The sequence below is a fragment of the Anser brachyrhynchus genome (genome assembly GCF_964034855.1).
Source record: "Anser brachyrhynchus genome assembly, chromosome: Z".
Taxonomy (NCBI): domain Eukaryota; kingdom Metazoa; phylum Chordata; class Aves; order Anseriformes; family Anatidae; genus Anser; species Anser brachyrhynchus.
The window spans coordinates 8,232,107-8,256,072 of NC_137697.1; the positions used below are offsets into that span (position 1 = coordinate 8,232,107).

A 23,966-nucleotide genomic window follows, 5' to 3' on the forward strand; every position below is an offset into this window, starting at 1 on the left:
GATTTCAGAACATCCAGACCTTGACATGGGATTTGGTGAACTCAGATTATTCAAAGAAGTATCCCAACATCCTGACATTGGTAGATTTGATCCTAACTCTGCCAGCAAGTTCAGCTGAGACAGAGCGAGGCTTCAGTCAAATGAAATTCACCATGATGCATCTGCACTCTAAACTAGTGTCTGAAAGTGTGACAGATCTCATGATAATTCAGATGAACTCTCCAGATATCCAGAAGTTTGACCCCAAGAAAGCTATACGTTTGTGGAATAGTAGTTGGCAGAGAAATAGAAGACTACAGGAAGGTGATATGATGACAAATGAAAGATCAGATTGCTCCTCTGAGTTTGATGTGGAGAGTCACTGTGAAAGTGATTAGATGAAAATTCTTAGTTTTTACTTCGCAGTCACTCTTTTAACATACATGGACACTTTAGTAACATATCTTGCAAGATGAATGAATGTGAAATTTATATTTTTTCATAACATTACAATTTGAAAATGTGGCTCTTCTTTCTGTATTCACTGCTGAATCAACATCATATTTGACATTCATTACTTGATTCCTACAAAGCTGAAAAGAATGAACAAAAAATGTGGAGTACATTGTGGCTGTTGTGACGCCTGGACAGAGGGATGACTGGTAACTATCTGATTGTTGCATTTAATCTGAGCCATTGACACATTTATATCCACTGGAGTTAACTGTCATCTTGTTCTTTAATGGTTCAAGAAGTTTTATTGATTCTGAAAACCCTGTTTTTGTTTTGATAAATGTATGGGAAATTGGTGTATTATTACTGTCTAATGATTGCTTGGCCTCTGTGGCCTATGAATTTTGTGTCATGCCTTCTCTCTGTATGTGTTGCTACTTTTTAATCTCTTGTGGATAATGTTTGTCAGACTTGTCCTTCAGAAGATTCCTGCAGAAGCAAAACAGATCCATATTCCATTGCTGTTTATTTATTGCATAAATCAGTCTTCCCATAATAGATAACATTATAGCCAGGATATGACCAATATACTTCACAGTTTAAACTGCTTCTTTTTCCTGTAAAAATGTTTCAGTGAAGGCTGCGATAAGAATGTTATATGTTGATTTTTATCCTACGACTTGAGAATGAGAATTGTTCAGAGAAGTTTCAAATTTCATAATTTGCCACTACCCACATGTTTTAAATGCAACTTCCTGCTTGCTAAATTCCAGTCAAGGAAAAGAATACCAAAAGAATATATTTTGAGAAAGCTAAAGTGAAATCATCGAAGACTTTTCAAACAGTGATGAACTAGAAATAATTCGGGAGAAACAAATTTGAGGTCATTCACCTTTAAATCAACCCTTTTCTAAGTTGAGATTCAACATTCAACTTTCAATATTAGACATTTCTAGTAATTGCAGAAGGTATGTTATTTATATAGTCATTCTGAGTATTTTGCATAAATATTCATGCTACTTATAGGTCTAAATATTTGCCTACAACAGAAATAGAGTACATTTTGAATGCATAGCTCATTAAGGTATGATAATCCACACAAGCAGAGCTAAGTTGTAGGGATCAGAGCAAGAAATCAGTACTGTGCATTATATGGTATATTATAAAAGATGCATCATTGAAGTATGTGCATTTGTGATTTCTCAGATAACAGAAATGTGTAGTTATATTTTACCTAATAAGCAAGAAGATAGATATTATAGAGGGTACTTTCTTAGATATATGGCATAACTAATTATAAGGATTTTCTCATAAGTCTCATAATACCATGGTTTTCCCCTTGAAGTTTCAAGTGGGGAAGTTCTAGCAATGATGAAGTTAAAAAGTTTTTGGAAATGTGTACCCAGAATGTCCAAGAGCAGAAGACAAAAAAAAAAAGAAAAAAAAAAAAGGCAAACAAAAACACCATAACAAATAAAACTATATTTTGAATCTATCTATCTAAATCTATTTATTTGAAGTCACTTCCATGGTGCCAGGGCAGCATCTCATTTTTTAGTGAAATCTTGGTATCATAAAAAGTACTTGGAAAGGAATATTAAAAATCCTGCAATGAAATAAGACCAAGTCACCCAGTCTGTAGTCAGTATTTGCTCATGTTTCTGTTTTGATAAGCTTTTAAAATAGTTCACTCTATATTTTTACTAATATCTGAAATATTTTTGCAGAAAAGAAATTTGATTTCCTCTCATACTTCTCAGTTTTAACTGGAGAGGACTTTATCACTAGCTTCTTTGTAATACTTGATTTTAACTGAAAAACTACTCCTGTTTACTTATAATGTTCCTTTTGTAGATGAAATTAACAGAAGTGCTTCAATATTTTTTCTCATGTTTTCTAACTTGGTAGTTATTCTCGCTGCTTTCTTCTGAGTGCTCTTCAGTTTCCACGCACCCTTCTAGATCTTCAAATTCCAAGATTGTATGCCAGCAGAAAACCTAAAAAACAAAAAGAATACAAAGTTTGTTTCCAGTGTCTTCACATGTACTTTCTGGCAATATTGTAATCAACTATGATCCCTAGAGCCTTTTCTACGGAACTGGTACTTTGGCAGTAAGATTCTGCCTGTGACATTTATGCAGTGCATTATTTCAGCACGGTGTAGCACTTAACATTTATTTGTATTGGATAGTGTTCTTTTTATCCCAGTCTATACCTCCAATTTGTAAAGTTCATTTTGAATTCTAATTCCATTCTTCAAAGTGCTTGAAATCTTTTCCACATTGGTTTTATCTGCAATGTAATAAACACAATAATTTTTGCAGACTTTTTCCTCAAAGCACTTTGATTTGTTTTCAGTGAAATTTACTTACTGGTCTTGACCATCTCTCCACTTTTTCAAAAACTCTTTGAATTCTGATTCTTTTTCCAAAATGATTGTTATCCCTTCTAGTTAAGACAGTATCTACACATTTAATACATTTATTTTCTATTCAGTCATTTATGTCACTCAAGAAATACATTTTTTCTTTCTTTCTTTTTCTTTCTTTTTTTTTTTTTTTTTTTAATTTGGACTTACTGAACGAAAAGATTTTGTAAAGAGCACGTGTTTTGAAACCATTCTTGTTAGATGGACAAAGAAGATCCTGGGAAGTGTTTTCTCATTCTATCCCAGAGGACACTATTTCTTCCTACCACTTGCAGAGCCTCATTTGGGAGCACCAGTCTTCTTTTCTCAGCACCATCTGTGTGGCTGCCCACTCAGCATCTCACCATGACTGTTGAGCGGTTCTGTGGCATTGGCAACCCCTGAAGAAAACTGATTAATCTGACATTTAAAAATAGTTCCGTGCTCTATAATATAAAAACAAATACATTGATTCTAGACTAAGTATCAAAAAATACATTGAAGGCAGTTATTTGGTATCTCTTTATATGCATATGAGGGATTTCGTCTCTTCCTCTGAACCTCCCTTTTTCCACCTAGGTATGTGACGAGGGGGAATTAGGTTGTGCTACATTTGAAGTTTTTGAACTATTATACCATTTTAAAAATATTTCAGAATTGTCCCACATCAGAGATTTCATGAGGAGGTAGTTTAAGAAATTATCCTACAGCACATCATCAATTATATAATTAACAGATAGAGAGTAGCTTAACTCTGAATAAAAGAGAGAAGAGCTTCCTTAGCTCTACCACAGAGAAGGAAAAATGGGTAGATGCTGCAGACCACCTGAGAGTGCTTAAACTTAATCCCACTATAATTTATTGGTTTGTCTTAGCTTACATCAGCTAAGGTCAAATTTACCTATAAACTATTTTCTAGTATGTTCTACGATCCAATCAGATTTCTATAAATAGTCATTAATGGTTTAGTCTCCAATCCTTTAATCCCATTTCAGGAATTATCTCTTGATTCAAGTGCTTTAATTTCCTTGCCCCTCAAATAGTTTTTTGGTATGTTTCTGAAGTCAAATAGTGTCACAGAAAGTGACATGAGGATATTTATATCTTTTTGGAATTGTATGCAGAGCCAGAAGCACATAGGAAATCCAGGAGCTGCATTTTTAATTGTTACATAGGGAAATCATAGTAGGAATTCAACAGTTTAAGCCATAAGATACAGTGAGAAGAAGTTTGCAAATTTCCAGAGTAGAAGGGATCAGATGTGAAAATGGAAACAATTTGTAAAATATGAAATAAAAATGATGATAGCTGGACTTCACATAGTAAAGCAATGGATATCTTGGGACTGCAAGTAAGATGTAAAAACTTTTCCTGTTATTTTCATATAAACTTTTTACTGCCTCCTTTGTGGACCATAGCCTTTTCTCCCCATGAACCAATAAATAGTTTCCTAGAATAGAGGTAACTACTACTTAATCTTCTATGGAGTCTCCCAGTAATGATACTTTTGTGATGTAGGCTTTATTGTGCCATATGGAAATTATCTGGTTCTTGTGGTTTGAAGTACTCATACAAGTTTCTGATCACCTTAAAGTGATTAAATCAACAATTCACTGTCTTTCAGTAAACAGCCTAGCTCACAGGACTTTAAAAATGTGTTCTTTCTCAAAACACGTAAGTCAAAAACGTTCAGGAGGTGATGTTATCACTGTTAGCATGCTTATCTGTTTGACAATATTTTTTTTAGCTTTTGCTTTCATGCTGAAATTTATGGTAGAACATATGGCTTCAAGTCCAGATATTTCTTCCTTCTTCTTGTCCCAACAGACTTTAAGCTTCCCAAATCTATTTTTCGTTTTCTCTCCAAGCTTATATATGTATGGGGTTTTTCCTGCTGTATTAAGAAGTGCTGAGGGCTTAACTCCTGATTCAGGATTGGAGGCAAACAGCAGAGAGTGCAGACCTACTAAATCAAATTGGCAACTGGACTTTGAATGCTCACACAATTAAATTAATATTCAAACACATTCTTTTTATTTCTACCACTTAAATCTTTTTCATAAACTTAAGAATTTTCACTTCCCTGTTTCACTTCAGAGATCATAGAATGATTTGGATTGGAAGGGACCTCAAAGACAAAAGCTTTTAGCTGTAGAACATACATAACGGCTCCTTTCAAAAGGGACAAAAGTTTGGCTGCAGTAAGGAAAAAACAATGAGACTTTTTTTCCTTCTTGTTTTTCATTGTTTGTGTTTGCTTTATAATCTGAAAACTTACTGTCTTGACCTTGCAGAAGGGATCATAGCCTGACCAAATCAGTCTTGTCTCTTAAAATTTCATTTGAAACTTTCTTTACATTTTTTTTATCTTTACTGCAGAGATTTTACAGTGAATCCTCACTGAGCAAAGAAAGTCTGTTTCTGAATGGACAGACTCATATTTATCTATTGTATTTCAGTATACTTCATTCTGTGTTTTAATAATGTACATGAAATTCAAAGTTACTGTTTGCTTATAAGCAAATCTATCCCTATTTTACAAAATTAAGTTTTGTTATCTATACATCCATGTCATATATGCATGCACTAATTTATCTTTTGATTGCTTTAAATTAAAATTGACAGAGCTATTTATCTCTAACTCCCAAAAGCTGATCCTACAAAACTTTTAAAGCAATTAAATTTCATTTCAAATTTTAACAGAGAATATTCTGTGTTTACCATCCTATTCTCTAGCGCACGTTTACCAAGGGTAGAGATGGATTTATGATTAACTAAAATAGAGCACAGTGAAAGAAAAGGTTGGTAGGTATTCAATATACAAAATATGTATGTGATTGTGATTGGTATTTTTAAAATGCTTATTAACTGCCAGTGTAAACTGGGAGGATAGATTAGTGATCACAGTGGAGATCAAGACAAATATCAAAATAGTTGTAGTTTATTGGAATATTTGACATTTTGCTATTAAACAGACCCCACATTATTTATTTTAAATGAGAATGTATTATGCTTGGCTTCAAAGATAAAGCCAATATGAATACTACAGAATAGCAAAACAAATATTTTCCCATATGGCCATTAATATAAAAAAATGGATTCCCTTTAACAAAAGAAGTCTATTTAAATATATTTTTTTATTGATTTTTATTTTATTTCATTAGGTTTTATATATAAGAAAGTATTTATTGACATTTTTATTGACCTGATTAATTTGAACCTTGGAACAAATTACCTTCCTGATGCATGGATGAACTTAACACTTCCAGATGTAAGTTAACAACTATTTTTTTTTTTCCTGAGATATTGCTTTGTGTAGAAGATGAAGCATTGTCCTTCCTATGACAAAGTCAAGAGAATAACTATTACAGGGCATTATCAGTTTTTCCTTAAAATTGTTCCCTTTCAGTAGAGAAGAAGCCAAAGAAACCACCGTGCTAGGAATTAAATGCTTATGTTAGCACTATATTTATTTACAAATTTCAAATTACATCAGTTCCTTAGAAAACGTGGAAAATTCACTTCCAGATGTTAAATTAAGACTGTTTTTGTTCTTTGTTATGAGATAGGAGAATAAAATCTGGAGCTGTATGACTTTAATCTTATTTACCCATGATTTTCAGATTTAGAAACATGAAAAAATTTAGTCTTTCCAAATCTTTCATCACAAAATCCATTGATTAGTTTGAGATGCTGTTGGTAAAATGTATGGGACAAAAATACCTAGTGTATGCTATTTTTAGTATATTTTGATAATTATTTCTGGGAGTTATTCACAATTCACATTAAGATTTTATTTGGACCACACATGATGGAAGCAGCTTTATTCAAATATTCTTCACACAGATGAATTGCATGAGTAAACCATTTTAAAGTTGCTGAGTGATGGATTTCCACTGAGTTTAGTGAAAACTAGTCACAGCTGTCATCAGTATGTAAAAAATCTAATCTTAGCACAGGAAATTAATTATATGGGGAAAAGTATGAGTCAAATATTCAGTTTGGTAATGGAGCACACGTGCATGTATCCCATGTTCTTTATTCTTTAAGAGCTCTTAGTGCTTATAAGTACTATTTTTATTTTAAGAAGAGGATTTCCTTTAAAAGAGTTTCCTTAATAGCATGACTTTAAAATGAGACTTTTAAATTTATTGTGAAAGCAAGAATTGCCATGCTAAAGGAAATGAATGAAGCATGACCTAAAGTGTAAGTTTATTCTGCAGAAGCTATTCTGAACTGAAGTCACCATTTCATCTTTACAGTTTGTGACTTAATGTAATTTCAAATAAGTTTTGAAATTAAAGTAAGCAGTGCTATACTTGCCAGTTTTAGGACAGATGGCATCTACAACATTATTGAATTGATTCACTCTGTGTTGCCTAAGGCCCTAAGCCCTCTAAATACATTTCTTCCGTCTGGAAATCCAGTCTGAAACCAACCAGACACTTGACAAGGAAATCAGTATTTGGAGAAGAACATAGTATAGAGGAACATAGTAAGTTCTCACCACACCAATAGTGCAGAAATGAACTGTGCCAGATTCGTTACGTCCTTCACAATGCTCTATCAGGAGATCTTACATATATTTCCCTGTTTGTGATCAGGACCTCACCCTGCTATCCACATACTGCATCCTCAGCTGTAAAAGAATACATGGCAAGCTGCAAAGCAGCTTTTCTATTAATTGTTTTTGATAACTGAAAACACTTCTGGAACAAAGAAAACCCATGTGGTGAATACCTGAAAGAGTAAGCAAAATAGGGCCAAGGCACAGGCCCAAGCACTTACTAAATTTTGTACTCATGCTACTAAATTGTCAGTTCAGTTCCCCACTAGCACACACTAAGGACTATTATCTCATAGGCAGCTTAAGTATAACCCCCTATTTAGGAAGCGGGAGTATTTATTTAGATGTTTACCAACTGCACATGCCAGTTAGCCTCAGTGACAAACAATGGTCTCTGGCCTGTTTTATTTAGTGATAATATGATGGTGTACCTCCAACTCCCCACAACCTTCCCAGCTTTATTTTCCATAACCCTGCTTAAGAAGATAACCACCAGCAGCAGTCATGATGGGTGCCATCTGGTCACAGTGGATTCATGAGGGACAGTTAACAATACAACAGCCAAGAGGCTAGCTGAGCAATGTGCTCACCTGACCATCAGTGCTGGTCAATGTCTGTCTCAAGCCAAATTTGGAAGAAACTAACATCTATAGTTACACAACATCTATAGTATACAGATATGACTGTTAGTCAATCATCCTGTATCAGGAATAGTGTAAATAGCTTGTATCAGGAATAGTGTAGCCAGCAAGACCGGGGAGGTGATCATCCCCCTGTACTCAGCTCTGGTGAGGCTGCACGTCAAGTACTGTGTTCAGTTTTGGACCCCTCACTACAGGAAAGACATCAAGGGTCTGGAGCATGTCCAGAGAAGGGTTACAAAGCTGGTGAAGGGTCTGGACCAAAGTCCTACGAGGAGAGTCTGAGGGAACCGGGGTTGTTCAGTCTGGAGAAGAGAAGGCTCAGGGAAGACCTTATTGCTCTCTCTACAACTGCCTGAAAGGAAGGTGTAAGGAGCAGGGAGTCGGCCTCTTCTCACAGATAACTAGAGATAGGACTAGAGGGAATGGCATCAAGTTGTGCCAGGAGAGGTTTAGACTGGAAATTAGGAGATGTTTCTTCTCAGAAACAGTAGTCAGGCATTGGAACGGGTTGCCCAGGGAGGTGGTGGAGTCATCATCCCTGGCGGTGTTCAAGGAAAGGTTGGACATAATGCTTAGGGACATGGTTTAGTGGGTGTCTATTGGTGGTAGGGTGATGGTTAGACCAGATGATCGTGAAGGTCTTCTCCAACATTAATGATTCTATGATTCTATCTCACCCTATAAAGAGTGAGCCAAGAGCCCTTTGATCTCTCCTGCATGGCAGTGGGCTGCAGGCCAGGATGTCCCCTTGAGTAGGGATGCCTCACAAGGTCTGCCCCTCAAGGCTGAGAGATTCCTTACTGTTGAGAGATTCCTTATCTGCAGCAGATAGTAAGTGGCTGATAGCTTGCTAAACTTTGTAAGCTTTGCTAAGATTACATCTTAGATTGGTTGTGCACATATAATCCTTTGGACATAAATCATTGACCAACTGTGGGACTAAGTTTGGATCCAGCCACACCTAGGCACCTCTCTGAGCAGGAGTTTAGAAAGTAAGGGGGTCCACTCTGAACCTCGTGACTGTCAGGGTCTCTTGACCATTTGTTTGACCCTGCCCTCTATACAGTAAATATCCAAGTGTACCTCACTGTCTCAAATCTTATTTTTGTCTTATTTATGATTAAGCTTTGTTAGATCACTACATTATATCAATAAAATACATTGCTTCTTCTCTGTTACGAGTGAAGTACATATAATTTCCATCCATGACAGATACAGAGTTAGCCATACATTCTGAAAGAAATCAGAGTCTTGAAACTAATTTGTAAGGCTCTTGCTCTCCCTCAAAACTCAGATGCTCACTGTACAGGGGAAAGAGGTAGGAGAGTGGCAGTGCTCCAAGAGTTTGGGGTGAACCACAGATGCTTCTCATGAGGACATGAGGCATAAGCACTTGAGGGCAGTGAGAAAATATCAGTGTTTTTACTGTATAAAGCCTCTTATTTACTAAGTGGAACTATGCTTGTGCTTCCATTGGAGTTACTGTAAAGTCACTATAAGCTGTAAATTTCATAAATGTGTCAGTGTAACTACACTGTGCAGACAAGGAGGAAGTAGAAAGAACTCTGAATCCTTTATACATCTTTGATGTATCTTTGACATATACAAATCTCAATGGATAATCTTGTCCATCCTAAATAGGAAAAAGAACTAAGTATGCATAATATATAGAAAGTATATGTTTATGCATACATATTTGACAATATTTATTTTCTTTTTATAGTTGCAAAATCTGACATCTGCATTCACAGTGAACTCAGAACTGATTGACTGGCGCAGATTCCTTTTAGCAGCAGCACAGCCTTGGCCAGTGCCATCTCTGACACAACTTCTCAAAACTCTCCGTATCTTCAAGTCTATTGATGTAGCTGGATCAGGCTTAGTTACACAGGAACGCTATATGCAGGTTATAATTCTTTTCTCTTTGAGTAATATTCATTTGTTAATCTCTTTGAATTGAATGATGTATTGTCAGGTTTATTCAAACTTAGAAAAATCAGCCTGAATTTTAAATGCTTTGCTATTTGAGGGTGCTTTCTAGTGAAAAATGTGTTCAGAAAATTGAGGGCCAAATATTTATCTTATCCTTATATATTAATTACAAAAATCAGACTAATTAATCTTACATTTTAATTCTGTTTCCTATTTAAGCCATAAAATAATTTAAAAAGAAAATCCTTCCTGTCCTAAAGAAACTATTCTGTGAGCATTTGAACTACAATTAGCTGACACTACTATTGATTGACACTGTATAAGTCCCATAACACAAAAAAATTGCCCCAAACAAAAACAAATATTTTAATTTGGTCTCACCAGCTCCAATTTAATTAAATATTTTGAGAATTTTTCCAATAAGGAATTTTTTGCAAATGAAGGTTGTTTTTCAGACCTTGAATATATAGGAAATTAAACAATTATTTGATCCATTCTTTTGTTTAAAAAAAAGTTCTATTTAAAACTTTGCAAGGTTTAGAACTGTTTTTAAAGAAGCAAGTTTTGTAAAAAAGTATTAAGAATACTTTTTTTTTTTTTCCTTTTAACATATTTGACCTACTTCTATAAATTTTCAGTTTTACTTTGGATTTTTAATCTTAGGATGACTGCTGGTTCAGTCTTTTAATGTGCACTAGCCAATATATATGTGTATATATGTGTGTATGTGTATGAATGTACACACAAATATTTCATAGCTCTGTCAGTTTGGATTTGGTGATACTAAAATAATTTCCAAAATGTTTTAAACAAATTTCATAGAACCTTTAATGTAGTTTGTTTTTAAAATGTCTAACACTAGATATATTCCAAAATTAAATAAAGGCTGTGTTATTCCAGAAACCTGCCTGTTTCAGAACTTCTCTGATTAATTGAAAACTTGCTGCAGAACCACATCCCACCCAAGACTGGTAAAAAAAAAAAAAAAAGTAAAATTCTGCAAAGCCAGAAAACCCACAAAATTTGCAGGTCTACATGCTGCATCTATTTGTCTATTATGGTAATTTTTACTGAAATTTGAGAGTATACAAATAAACAGATTTAAGACATTCAAGGCTGCGAATTAACATTTTAAACATAGGATCCTGATTATAAAGTAATAATAACTGATCAAAATATTTACGCACTTCAGGATCAGAAATGGCTCCCATTCAGTCAGCTCAAGGTAAACATGCAAGTGTGTACATTCGTTTGTTTATTGACCTACCCCTGTTAGTTCTTCCAAACTTCCCTGAGACTACTGACTCTAAAACTACAGTCTTGTGCAGTTGGTTAAGGACTGAAAAGGACTAGAAGGTTTATAAACACACAGGTAACTCTCAGTTGAAGATCCTTTTTTTCAGAAGAGGCCTATATAAATGTGGGCAGGTTTAGTATGCTGGAGTAGATGTAGCTCTTTAATCATTACAGGACACTTATTTGTTGCTGGAAGTAGGCATGCATGGGAACAGCTATGATTCTTTCCCTGGTTGCACTGAAGGGTTTGGACAATTGTTTCCAAAAGAGTAGTTAAGACAAAAGCAACAGGGTAGCAGAGGATACCCTAACAGGAACACACACAGAAATTCTGCATCATATTCTGCTTCTTGAGCAGTTTAAGTTTAGAACTACCTAGTTAATTTTCACCTTTTTCAAGAGCATAGTGTCACTTCGCTGTTCAATTTTCAATAATTCCTAAAGTATCTGTTACAAAGTCCAAACAGTTAATTAAACTGATGTCATTGTATATTAATAACAAATATATTAATAACAAATTCAGCTTGATTAAATCCCTGAATCAAGCTCCCAGTAACTAGTCTGTTCAACAGTTACAGAGCATAAAGACCACTTTTTTTAAGGTGTGAAAATAAATGACTTTTTTTTCTTTCTCAGGTTGGCTTATGGTTTACTGGAAATGAAGATCTAAACAGTACAAAAGGTTGCACAGAACCTTTGCCTTTTGATAGGCTAGGACATCTCATAAAGGTAACTTTGAAAACATAGATATTTTGAAGAGACCACTCACTATTCTAACACAAGAGTTCTCATTCTGAAGTCTCTTAGGTCTCTTCTTCCATAATTGCTGCAATGTTTCAGTGGATTTTAAGGTCAGGTGGTACTTCAGAATATGGCTTCCATGTATAAAAACCTCAAAGTTAGAAATAATGTGGAAATCAGGGACAGGAATCTATGAATTGTCCTTTAGTATTCTAAATCATAGTCTTCTCAGAAAAAAATTATTTCTGTTCTCTGTTGAACCATGTTCAACTATGTTGAACCACATAAATTTTGCTATACAGTGAACAACTTTGTAAAGAATGAGAGGCAAATGATCCCTGCATCTAAGCTCATGGACATCACTGTGGAAGAGGGAGATGCAGATGTAATCTGAATACAGGAAAAAGGTTTAGGCCTACCTATAATTATATCACATTTGGTGAATTTCTTCTTTTCTGCTAAAATCCTCACTCTGAAAAAATAAAATAGTACAGTTTCTGTTTCCTTGAATGACTCAGACACAACTATTTATCTCAATTTACACAACCTCAACACATTTTTAAGGATAGTATCACTTTTCAGCTGTCATTACTTTGTCATCCTCTTCTGTATAGCTTTTGATTTGTATTTTATCAACATTCATTAGTAGAAATTAATGTAAATATTTTTGTCCTTTTGTAGTTTTTCTTCAGCTTATTTGCTGACACCAGACAAGATCCTGCTCTATTCAACTATACTGAGATGCTACTTTATTTTGCTGCTCATTCTGATCCTGTTGAAGGTGTCTACCGAGCACTTAGCATTGCTGCTGGAACATATATTCATAGAAAAGAAGAATCTTCTCTTGTATGTGGGGTAAAATATTTAAGTAAAATATTAGAGAATAGTAGTGATGCTTGCTAAATTATAGGTTAGCTCGATTTCTGTACATATCCATATACTGAGTAGATCCAGCCCTCACAAACAGTCCCACTGACTTCATGGGAACTCTGCAAACAGTCCCAGTAATTTTGGTACTAATACTCAGAAGTATTCTTCCAAAAGTCTAAAATGTTACTTGTTAAATAATAACAAAATTTTAAGATATTTCCTGGTAACTACTCCCTGTACGGTTGGGGGGTAAAAACTGAGGACATTCTCTGACCTAGTCTTAGTCCGGCTACCAGTCCACATGAGTAGGACTATGATGTAGTTTGTGATATTGTCATCTCATGATATAAAACCTGCTTTATTGCTGCTCTTTACTTTCTTTCACACTATGTTTCTCTGAGATATTTAAAAGTATATACACCTTTGTTATTGTTTTATAGTTTGCCTGTAAATCAGAAGGCTTAATACTAACTATTTAATGTGAAATAATTTAAAAAAATTTTTTTAGAGTATGAGTTTTTTTAATACATGATGAATGTATGGTCACATCACATAAAGCTCAGCTTTTGAATGATGTTAGTGTTTCTGAAGTATGTTATTAATTTCCCATTTTTTTAAAGACTCCTAACTGCCATTAGTAAATGCACTAAATACATTAATTGCATGTTGCTGAAGTATAAGTCACTTTTTGAAACATACGATATATATCAGTATACACGTTGGAAAGAGCTTGCTCTTCTAGATAATAAAATGTTTCATATGCTGTCACAACTACAGTGACTCTGGCATTTTTCTAGTACTTAAAATACTGCTATACTCTCCAGAAACAGTAGAGAAAGGACATTATTTTACCACACAGTGTTATTTCATACATATTCATAATTACTTTTCATCACTTATGACATATATTATTGTACTCCCCTCTGTCTGCTTTTGCTTTGCACAACACAGTTTTGGAAAGGGAACATGTGAAGTGAGTGAAGAATTATTTCCAATTGACTGGAGAGGGAAGTAATAGAAGTTTTTAAAGTGTCAGTGTGAGAGTCTGAATATACCAATTACCTTTTCACCTTTCATTAAAAAAAAAAAAAAAAAAAAAAGGAGAGCACAGAAAGGAGAAGACTGTGCTCCCACTTAGATACAGCAGATCTGAACTTAGTACCCCATATTCCAGAGGAAAGTTCTAGCTCTCTGGTCATTGGATATAAAACAACACAACCTGTTCTCCTCAGCGCTTTTTGTTTGGTTTTGTTCTTTTGATTGGGACTTCTGTAACTGCATGTGCATTATCACCTAAATGTGAAAGGCTTCGTGAAAGGCTATGAGTCACAGGTGGAGGAAAACATTTCCCTCCAATCTAGAATTAAAAATTTATCTCTGAGGGGCAAGATTTATACGTGCTATGATGCATATCTCTCAATGTATTATACGGACAGTGTATTTGCCTAATTCATCTTGGAGAGTCCCTTAGAAATCTAGAAACATCTAAGAATTAGATTCTAAATGAACTGCTTGCATATGTAGATTCTATGTGGCTTTATAGTTGTCTCTTCTAAGTAGGTATCACAGGGCTGATAGAACATAATTTTAATCTTTTTTCTTTTCTTTTCTTATACCTTGTCTTCTGTATGCATACCCTTACCAGTCCCATTGAATACTGAGAGAGAGGGAGAATTAATAAAATCCTGCTTCTCTGAAATTAATGTGAGTTTAACCATAGGCTTCAGTAGGGCCAGCATTTCATGCAGGATATTCAACAACCACAAGGGGGCAAAATGTAAATTATGAGTTGGTATTGTGTCATCCTTAATTGAGCCATCAGATAGAAAGGCTTAGGTCCCTGAAGACATCCAAAGTAGTATTCAGCTCCAAATTATGAACCTAAACTGTTGTCTACCTGTGGTTGCTTACATGTGATCTAAATCTCCAAATTCTCATTATAGATACTGGAAATCCAATAAATATTATCAGTGGAATATTCATCAGTAGAATATAAAGAGCTATCCAGCTTATTCTGAGTTTATAAACAGACACTTATACAAAGACACCTAATTTCATTCGTCTCTTCTCTGTTTCTTGTTTTTCATTTTTTGCTGGTATTGTAATGACTCTTGACTGGAAGCTTCCTAAAGAAATAGTTCTGAAAATTTAATTATATTAATGAGAGAAGATCAGGCAAACACGTTCTAGAGATTTTTGTTGCTTGTACTATCTTCAAATGCTTAGCTTTTAGGTCTCAATTATTTCGTTGTTTGTCGTGTAGATCTTTTAGCTAAGCGTAAATGGTACAGTGAGCGTGCTGTATCTAAGAGCTGATATTTTTATATTCTCCACTGCGGAGTGTTTAAAAAAAAAAAAAATCAGTGGATCAGTGACCTGCTCCTCCTGTACTGAAAAAGGAATGTATTAATGCACAAGGCATGTACCACAAACATGTCTGAATCTCAGCAGTGTGTCCTTCCTAATAAAGAGGAAAATGGTATGTTGAATTAAATGAACTTTCCTATTGTTGTTAATGGTTATCCTACAGAGTAGGCTAATCTAGACAAAGTGTTGTTCAGCTTCATGAGGTCCTTTCTCATCTTTGTGATGACAAATCTCTGGAGTGGTTTTTGTTGTTGTTGTTCTTTGTTTTTCTCTTTGGTCATCTCTAGTGTCATCACAAAGATATCTTGTCGCTTGTTTATAACAAACAATATACCAAACACCTGATTTTTCTGCATAAAGCCTTTCTCACTTTTTTTCTGCGGAGAGCTGGTGAGCCTATTTAACTCTTAAACAAAATGAATTTCATACAGTGACTCTTTGTATTGGACTAGAAAATTCATGCTGCTTTTTTCATGTGAACATCCAGAATTTGTGGGAAGCAAATTTCTCCAAACTATGATCTACTGTATTTGATTTGATTTATTACTTTCTGGTGCAAATCACTCAGGGAGAGATTGTCCCCTTGTATTTGACACTGGTGAGACTGCACTGTGAATACTGTGTTCAGTTTTGGGCCCTCACTACAAGAAGGATATTGAGTTGCTCGAGCATGTGCAAAGAAAAGCAATGAAGCTGGTGAAGGGACTAGTAAACAAGACTTATGAGGACCAGCTGAAGGAATTGGGGTTGTTTATTCTGAAGAAGAGAAGGCTGAGGGAGACTTCAACGCTCTCCGCAACTTTCTGAAAGGAGTTTGCAGTGAGGAGGGTGTTATTCTCTCAGGTGACAAGGACACAAGGAAACAGCTTCAAGTTGCACTAGGGAGGTTTACTTTGGACATGGGGAAAAATTTCATTGTGGAAAGAGTTGTTAAGCATTAGAAGTGGCTGCTCAGGGAAGTCCAACCCCCACCATCCATTGAAGCATTTAAGAGATATGTGGATGTTGCACTGAAGGACATTGTTTAGTGATGGGACTTGGTAGGTCAGGATTATGGTTGGACTTGATGATCTTGAAGTTCTTTTCCAACCTAGATAATTCTATGATTCTATGAATTACTAAGCTTACTCATGTAAATAAAAAGTTCTTGGTAGTGTATTGTAAATTGTAACTGTTAAGTATTGTTATGCTTTGTTGTTCTGAAAAATATTAATTTCTCAGAGGAACATTGGCCAGGTTCCTGGAAAAAGATGATTATTCAGTTTTTACTGTTGTCAACATCATAGATATTTCTGGACTGTCAGGACCCATTCCTTCATCTCATAGTTTGGTGGATAATTTTGTATAGGTTGATGACTTTTTTTTTTTTTTTTTTGTAAGAACTGAAGTTTAAAAGTATAATCCATTGATCCTTAACAAATACTTACATGAAACAGATGACCTATTGACTAAGTTTTACACCCATGCTTTATTTTCTTAGGCTTTTCCTTACATCGATGTAGTGACAAATGAGGGACCTTTAATAGAAGATGAAAGTGAAGTCTTGAATTACACAGGTGAAGGAAAAATTTCACTGGCAACTCTACTCAAAGTGTTTCATGATGGAGCGTGTACAGATGAAGATAATCATAGATTTAGTAGCTCAGAGAAGGAAGGCAGATATGATAAGGTAGTCTGGTGATTCAAAGGAGGTTTTGTACCTTACATTATGTTACACAAATACCTGCTGTAGTCTTTCCCCTGTTTTTTTAAACACTTACTCAACAACTTGAACAGTTATTATTTTTTCTTAAAGCATTTCATAAAAATATACAAAGAATTAGATGCTGAAGATCTGACACCTATTCCAGTTGAATTCCTTTTGAAGCATCCTTTCATTCAAGACTTGATCAACGGGTATCAAGAGTACAAGCTTATTGTAAGTATTGCTTTCAGGGACCACAAACTTTGTAAGTATGCATATCGAAATTTGCATTATCCCAGAAATGTTTTTGATTTAGATACCGTCAATTTGAAGTGTAGATGAAATACACATCGTAGAAGATTGTAGATTAGATCAGTTTTTTCATTGTCAATGAAAACATCCATCAAAGAGTGCAGTGCTTTCTGACCAATTTTTTATACCTGTCTAGCTGGCCTATGGCTGCCTCCAAGTTTTCTACTGCCTTGTCACAGGTGGCAGTGCTTTTCCCTGTAAGGAGTGAAGTGCACAGTATTTATCATATCGCTCATACTCCTTATTAGTAAAAGACAAGATATAGGAATAAAAGAATCTATTTACTCTGTTGAAGTTTAGGGTGAAAATTTATTTGTTATAGTAGGAAAAGATACAAAAGGAGAACATAAAACAAAGACCACTCAATTAAATATTATAACTATCAATCATATCTATCCTGGCTACTTTAATCATAAAATCATATAATCACAGAATGGTTTGAGTTGGAAGGGACCTTAAAGATTATCTACTTCCAACTGCTGTGCCATGGGTAGGGTTACCATCCACTAGACCAGGTTGCTCAAAGCCCCATGCAATGTATGTCTCAGCAAATTTGGGAGGACAGACACCATGGAATGAAAAGTTATTCCTCCCTCGCCTTCCCTATGCCATCTTGCCTGATCCTTTTTATTTAATCATGTACTGCATTTCCTAATTTGAACATTTTTTTCCAATTTCACTGAGTTTCTTGTAGATCACAACATTTCTTAAACGAGCTCTTTGTTGTATAGATGATCTATCTCAAGAAGTATTCTTTACACACACTCAACGTACTGCGAGTTCCCCATGAAGAGCAAGTGTGATGCAACTAAAAGTAACACTTAACTATGGTGTGAAAAGAGTAATGCCATATGTATATATTCTACTATTTACAAGGAAGGGTACTGTTTTTGAAAACCTTTTCTCACAAACTAATAGCTGAATATCAAGAGCAGAATGTTTATTCTTAATCAAAATTTCCAGTACCACTTTAAGAAGAAAGTATTTTATACAACTTGAAGAGTAGTTTGTAGTATACATTTAAAATGCATATTCTGTACTTAGAATGACAGGATGATATTCCATGACTGCACAGGTAAATATCGACTGCTGTTTTATGCATGAAATCAGCATTGCAGTCTTACTTTCGAATTCTGTTTAAGCAGGGAAGAGCTAAGACTACAAGTTCTTATTCAACTTTAAAACAAATTATTATATTCACCAGCAAACATGCATAGAGAACCAGTGGCCATTGTTTTATGTAGAACGAGTCAGAAATCTATGCCGTTCAGGAATGACCTTCCTCTGACAATTCATAGAAGTATATTTGGTGAACAGGTAAACTTTTTTCTTCCTAAAGAAACAATTCCAAAATAAGTAAACAATATTTTTAGCATCAATTATTTGTTCAGAAATTCTCCAGAGACTATAAAAATCTCTATAAAAATGAAATCCAACCACAGTGCTGTTATTTTGAGATCTTTTACAAGATAAATATAGCAAGGTAGGGTGTGGTTTTTAAGGTTAAAATGTTTCTACTGCTGCAGTCATAAACAGTGGAAAATGAAATGTTTTGCTGAAAACCATAAATGAAATATTTAGCTTACAATTTGTAAAATCTATGTTGGGGCACCGTATTCCTTTGGTCTCTTGACAGCCTATTCAGTTCTAACCAGTAGTATCTCTGATAAAGAATATTATCTGCTGGTGAGGTATATGGATGTCTTCTGAAGGGAGTTTGTTTTTTCAGTTCATACACCAGTAGTCTGGCAACAACTTGCATTATGTCAACCTTTCTGTTAGCCACAGTACAAATGCCAATAAGTGAATAAACTTGGAAATTCTATTACTTTATCATTTGGTCTTTTTCATCCTGATTTGAAGTCTTTCTCATCCTGACTAGAACTTGCAAGTGGTTTTCCATTATCAACATTTTTTTTTCCACTTATCAGATGAAATTTATTTATTAGGTATAGCCAGACCAATCCTATATGTTTATGTAGACACTTCATTACATTCTGAATGATATCATTTTAAATACATTCAGTAGTAACAGAGAATATTTTTCCAGCTGGAAAAAAACAAGCAAATTTGCTTTTTCTACTCTATGGGTTGGTCTCAAAATAAAAATTAAGGTCATTTTCAGGGCTGTTATTATTTCATGTTACAAAACTTGTCCTACTTCTATCCTGATACTATCACAGATACAATTACCCAGGACAATAATGCATTTTAGTAACTCTGTGCTTTGATTGTGATAAATTTAAATAGTCTGCATTGTATTTTACTTCTACAATTCTTAATACATTCATTAATCTATTATTTTGAGTGAACTGCATTCTTACATTTAATGAGGACAACAAGGTACCTTAATAATTACCATTCAGTTAAAACTATTATGCATTTGATAATGTTATGTTACACTTTTTATCCTGCTTTCAAATCCTGAATAGTATGGTTGCCACTACTTAATTCCTTTAAAAAAAAATAAATAATAATTTTGAAGGTTGGGATACCACATTGTATTTTGATATATCTATTTTTTGAATACTTTCAATATAGGTCCATGCATCAGGCTTGTTCCTTGTAAAGTAATTATCATATTATTATGGCTGTTATTGTTGTTGATTTAGTTAATCATTTCAGTATCATTACCCCGATATTCATTTAAATTGAAGTTCCACTGGGTTAGGATTTCTAATATTGTATAGTAAACATATCTATCAAAACATTTATTAGTAAGTTGAGCAAATATTACAAAAACTGCTTATACTCACAGAAGCCATTTAATACTGCAGAACTGAACAAGCATTCAGAACTCCACATGTCATTTAGCATAGTAAAAATGCATTCTCTCTCAGGAAGAGTTCATGAAGATTCTATTCAGTAAGGTTTAAGAGGCAGACCATATAGTTCATAGACAACATTTAATGCTTTGGAGGAAAGAGCATTGCTGAATCACTGTCTACTTGTAGGCAGTAGCTGTAATACTTATGAAACTTGAGAAGACTTTTTCATGTGGTGTTTTAAATGTCCCAGTGTGCAAGAGAAGGAAAATTAAACTCAGTGTTTAAATACCTGGTCTACATGAGAGACGTATGTTTCTCTTGATCATGTATATCCCATTAAAAAAATAACATAAAACAATAAAAACAGCACAAGAAGTGCAAATATACAAGAAAAATAGCATGTTCCTTACATTAAAAATGATAAAAATATTGTTAATATAACAGAAATATTATGTCTGCTTCTTTAAATACAGACATACTAAATCTGTGGGGGACTATTTCACCCATGTTTTGAGGTTATTTAGTTTTGCTTTCCTTTGTAAAACTGGTAGCTACATAAATTAAATCTGTCCTGCGGAAACCTTCTTTCATATGCTTAACACATTCTTAAGTGCTGTTCTATCACTCTCTTTTTCATCCAGTTATAATTTTTGATCATATCATTCTTACTTTTAGACTGATATTTAACATATATTTCTGTGGCATTGCTAGAGCATAAAATTTCCACTTCCCACACGCAAGAACACAATGACAGTATTGGAAGAGACTGTATATCTCATTTGCTCCGTGATGATGAGCAGTAGCTTTCTCAAACTTATTTTTTACAAGAACACGTACTTAAATTTAAAACACTCATAATTCACATTCTATCGTGCCAGAAGCACTACAGTTTACTGAGATCCTCATCTGCTTTGTGTGGTAGTGATAAGTACTGATAATGAGCTTGCTGAAGGTTCCATTTGCTAACATTTACTTTTGTCGAACCGGAATTGAAACTTCATTTCTCACTCAATGTACTGAAGTAGGCCTCCTTAAACTGAAGTATTTCTTAGAGTCAGGGTAACTGTTAGCACTACCTTCTAAAACTAAGGACTGGTAAAATTAATCTTTTAACCAAGTTCTGTATTCACTGAAATGCTGCTCATACATTGCAAGTAATGTGAGGCATTATTCCATACAAGCAGTTTATGCTTTTGAAAAAAAGGCTCTATCTTCAAAATAGGCACCAAATGCATACGGGAGCATGTATTTGAATCTAAACTCATTTCTTTCTTAAAAATTCTGAATATTCGCTTATTTTGTGTTATAAAAAATAAACAGTATTTTTATAACACAGTTTGTGTTATAAAAGATGCAGAACTGCAAAAAAAACCTGCAGCTCTATAATGTCTAAAAGGGGGCATGTGTTATTCCAACTATTGCAGTTACTTATTTTCTTTTATTTCCTTGATGTGTTGTTTAAGTTCAGTCTGAAATGTGAACACACAAGAAAAGAAACTACTGAAAATTTTGTCTCTGTGTGCTCTGAATGATATTTGCTGGTTTAAACAACAACTTTAAACAAGAATTTTAATGACTTAAATGATACAGTTAAGGAGATGCTTAAGGTTTCTGCTTACTTTGAGAACTGTGTTTTAATACACCATAGTTTCATAAAACCATGGAAAGCAATGAGATTGTGTGGATAACATGAAAACACCATCTCAGTGATAAGAATGGGACATCAGTAACTCTTCTAGAATTTGCTATGAATAACGTTCTTTCTGCAATTGCCACTATATTGTTATGTTTTCATCAGTGTGCTCAATATAGTGCTAAAGCTGAATGACAGTGCTGTTTTAAGTGCCCTTTTGGGAAACATCTTATGTAACCTAGAAAAAATGCAATTTATAGTAATGTATCACCGTTGAAGTTAATTTTTCATCACACACTTGTAGTGACTAGTCAGAAAGCTCACACGATGGAAAGACGGACTTTATTATTACAAGTTTTAAGATGATCAAGCTGCTATGTGAAATGACCTCTTTTTAACTTTTCATTTTCTTTTTCATAGGATATTAAAATCTTTCTCCAGAGAGCTGAACAAGCACAGTCAATTGGTGAGAAAACCACAACATGTAAAGATATCGATGCATGAAAAATTGTGGTTCATGAAAACATATATTTTGTTATGCATGTAAGAAATGGGTGCTAGATCTCCACTCCTCCCTTCCACAGGAAAGATTTATTCATTTAACATTGAAAGAAACAAATTTTGTAGTAATTTTACGTTTATTTGTTACTTTAAAGAAATAATAATAATAATAATAATTTAAAAACACACACAAAACCAGGGAAAGAATATTATTAGTTCATTTTAAACATCCTGATGGAATTTCTGAATAAAAAAAAGCTGGTTTCTGAACTTGAATAGAGCTGTTTGTGTTCATTAATAGGTGGTAGAAGAATAGAGTACATCAAAGTTTTGTAAACAAATTAAGATATCTGGTCAAATTTTGTTAATGTTTATAAGATATTGATTAATTTTGTTCTAAATTAATTATTTTTTTGAAAAATGATGCAGTTCATAGCTAATAAAATAAGTAAATGAAAACATGGTCAGTATAAGATCAGTGTAAACTACCAAAACAACATGATATACATGAAAAAGTAGTGCTTGTTAATAGCAGAGATGATGAATCTTTGTTATCCAACCCTTTTTTCCTAACTTTCCATCACAGCCCAGCTTTGTTGCCACCCACTAAAACTCCACAGACTCTTTGTGTGGTGCAGCACCACATGTAGCCCAAGGGGCTGGGTGGCATAGGCTGCTGCCTCCTCCCCCCTGGCCCCATAACCTCTCCTCCTATCTTGTTGCAGAAGCAGCAAAGTAGGGGCTATACCATTTGTGGTTCCACTGCTAATTCTGCACATAAGTTTGCTAGTCACTGTAATTTATATTGGGGTTCCACATAATTGTTTTCAGTAATCGGTCATAATTCATTTTTGAATCAGCATAGTGTACTAAGGGACACTCCATACAACAGCCACAAATTGCAGGTCTTCATGTATGATAGGTGCTTGTCTAAAAATGTCTATGGCACTTGAAGACACCTATCAGCTGCTACATTCTTTGGCAGATTAAGCAGTCTTGGTGATATTCTCCTTATTTACTACTGAAGTTGTTGTTTGTTTTTCTACATCCAATGTGACTCTTTTTGGCTCTCCTGGAGGTTGTTCTGGAGTAGCTTTCATAGAAATGTGCTTGTTAATAGGAAATTTGTGTTTCCTTGCAGTTTTATTCAACCTTTTCATTCTCTTGTGGCTAATGATGACTAGAAATAAAATATTGGGAACTGTGTATTTTCACAAAACTTTTTCATATAAATCTTAGAATACCTTTTGTTTCTAATTAATTCCTCTGGAATTCAACACTGAAATGTCTAATATCTCCTTGGCTTTCAATGATACCCATTCTTCTGATCTATGGTTTCAAGTTGTTGGAAGACTGGACATGGCAAGAATGTATTTGTGATTATCCAAACTCAGTATAACTTCTAATTTGAAATCTGACAACTGCCCAAGCTTTTAGCAAACCTTGTGCGCTCTATAATGTATTACTAGATTAGAAACATAATTAATAAGTAAATACTTCCAAGACGCCTGCCTACTCATACCTGAACACTGCTCCGTCATTCTGGGGTATTTTTTTCTGCATTTTGGCAGTACCCTGGTAACAATCACACAAAACATTTAAAGCTTCCTTTCTCTGGTTTGATTCAGCAAAGCACTCAAACATATGATGCTCTCTAAGAATACAAGTAGTCCCATTGAAGTCAGCTAGCTCATAGAGAACCACAAACCTTTGTTGAGAAGCGCTCTCTGCACAGAATATTTTTACATTTTTAATGTATCTTTGTAACTTTTTAGTGAAGTCTGCTTGACACAGTATAGCACTTACACAACA

General features: G+C 34.4%; 2 protein-coding genes across 4 annotated transcripts in view; both read left to right on the top strand.

Annotated features, from left to right (window-relative positions):
- SPEF2 (sperm flagellar 2) overlaps window positions 1–1,911 on the top strand; it is a 68,495-nt gene extending 66,584 nt beyond the window's left edge. For both annotated transcript variants that reach the window (XM_080572552.1, XM_080572553.1), the window contains exon 33: window positions 2–1,911. In XM_080572552.1, the coding sequence (XP_080428678.1) occupies window positions 2–377 (376 nt within the window). In that variant the 3' untranslated portion in view covers window positions 378–1,911. The remainder of the gene's footprint in view (window position 1) is intronic.
- LOC308185016 (sperm flagellar protein 2-like) lies at window positions 512–23,412 on the top strand. Of its 2 annotated transcripts, XM_080572596.1 has the most exons (8): window positions 512–641; window positions 6,004–6,110; window positions 9,774–9,956; window positions 11,915–12,007; window positions 12,701–12,865; window positions 16,737–16,925; window positions 17,052–17,174; window positions 22,074–23,412. In XM_080572596.1, the coding sequence occupies exons 1-8, from the start codon at window positions 635–637 to the stop codon at window positions 22,155–22,157; spliced, it is 951 nt and encodes a 316-aa protein (XP_080428722.1). In that variant the 5' UTR covers window positions 512–634; the 3' UTR covers window positions 22,158–23,412. The 2 variants fall into 2 exon arrangements, with proteins under 2 accessions (XP_080428722.1, XP_080428723.1); XM_080572597.1 differs by lacking the exon at window positions 9,774–9,956.
- Window positions 23,413–23,966: the final 554 nt, after the last annotated feature.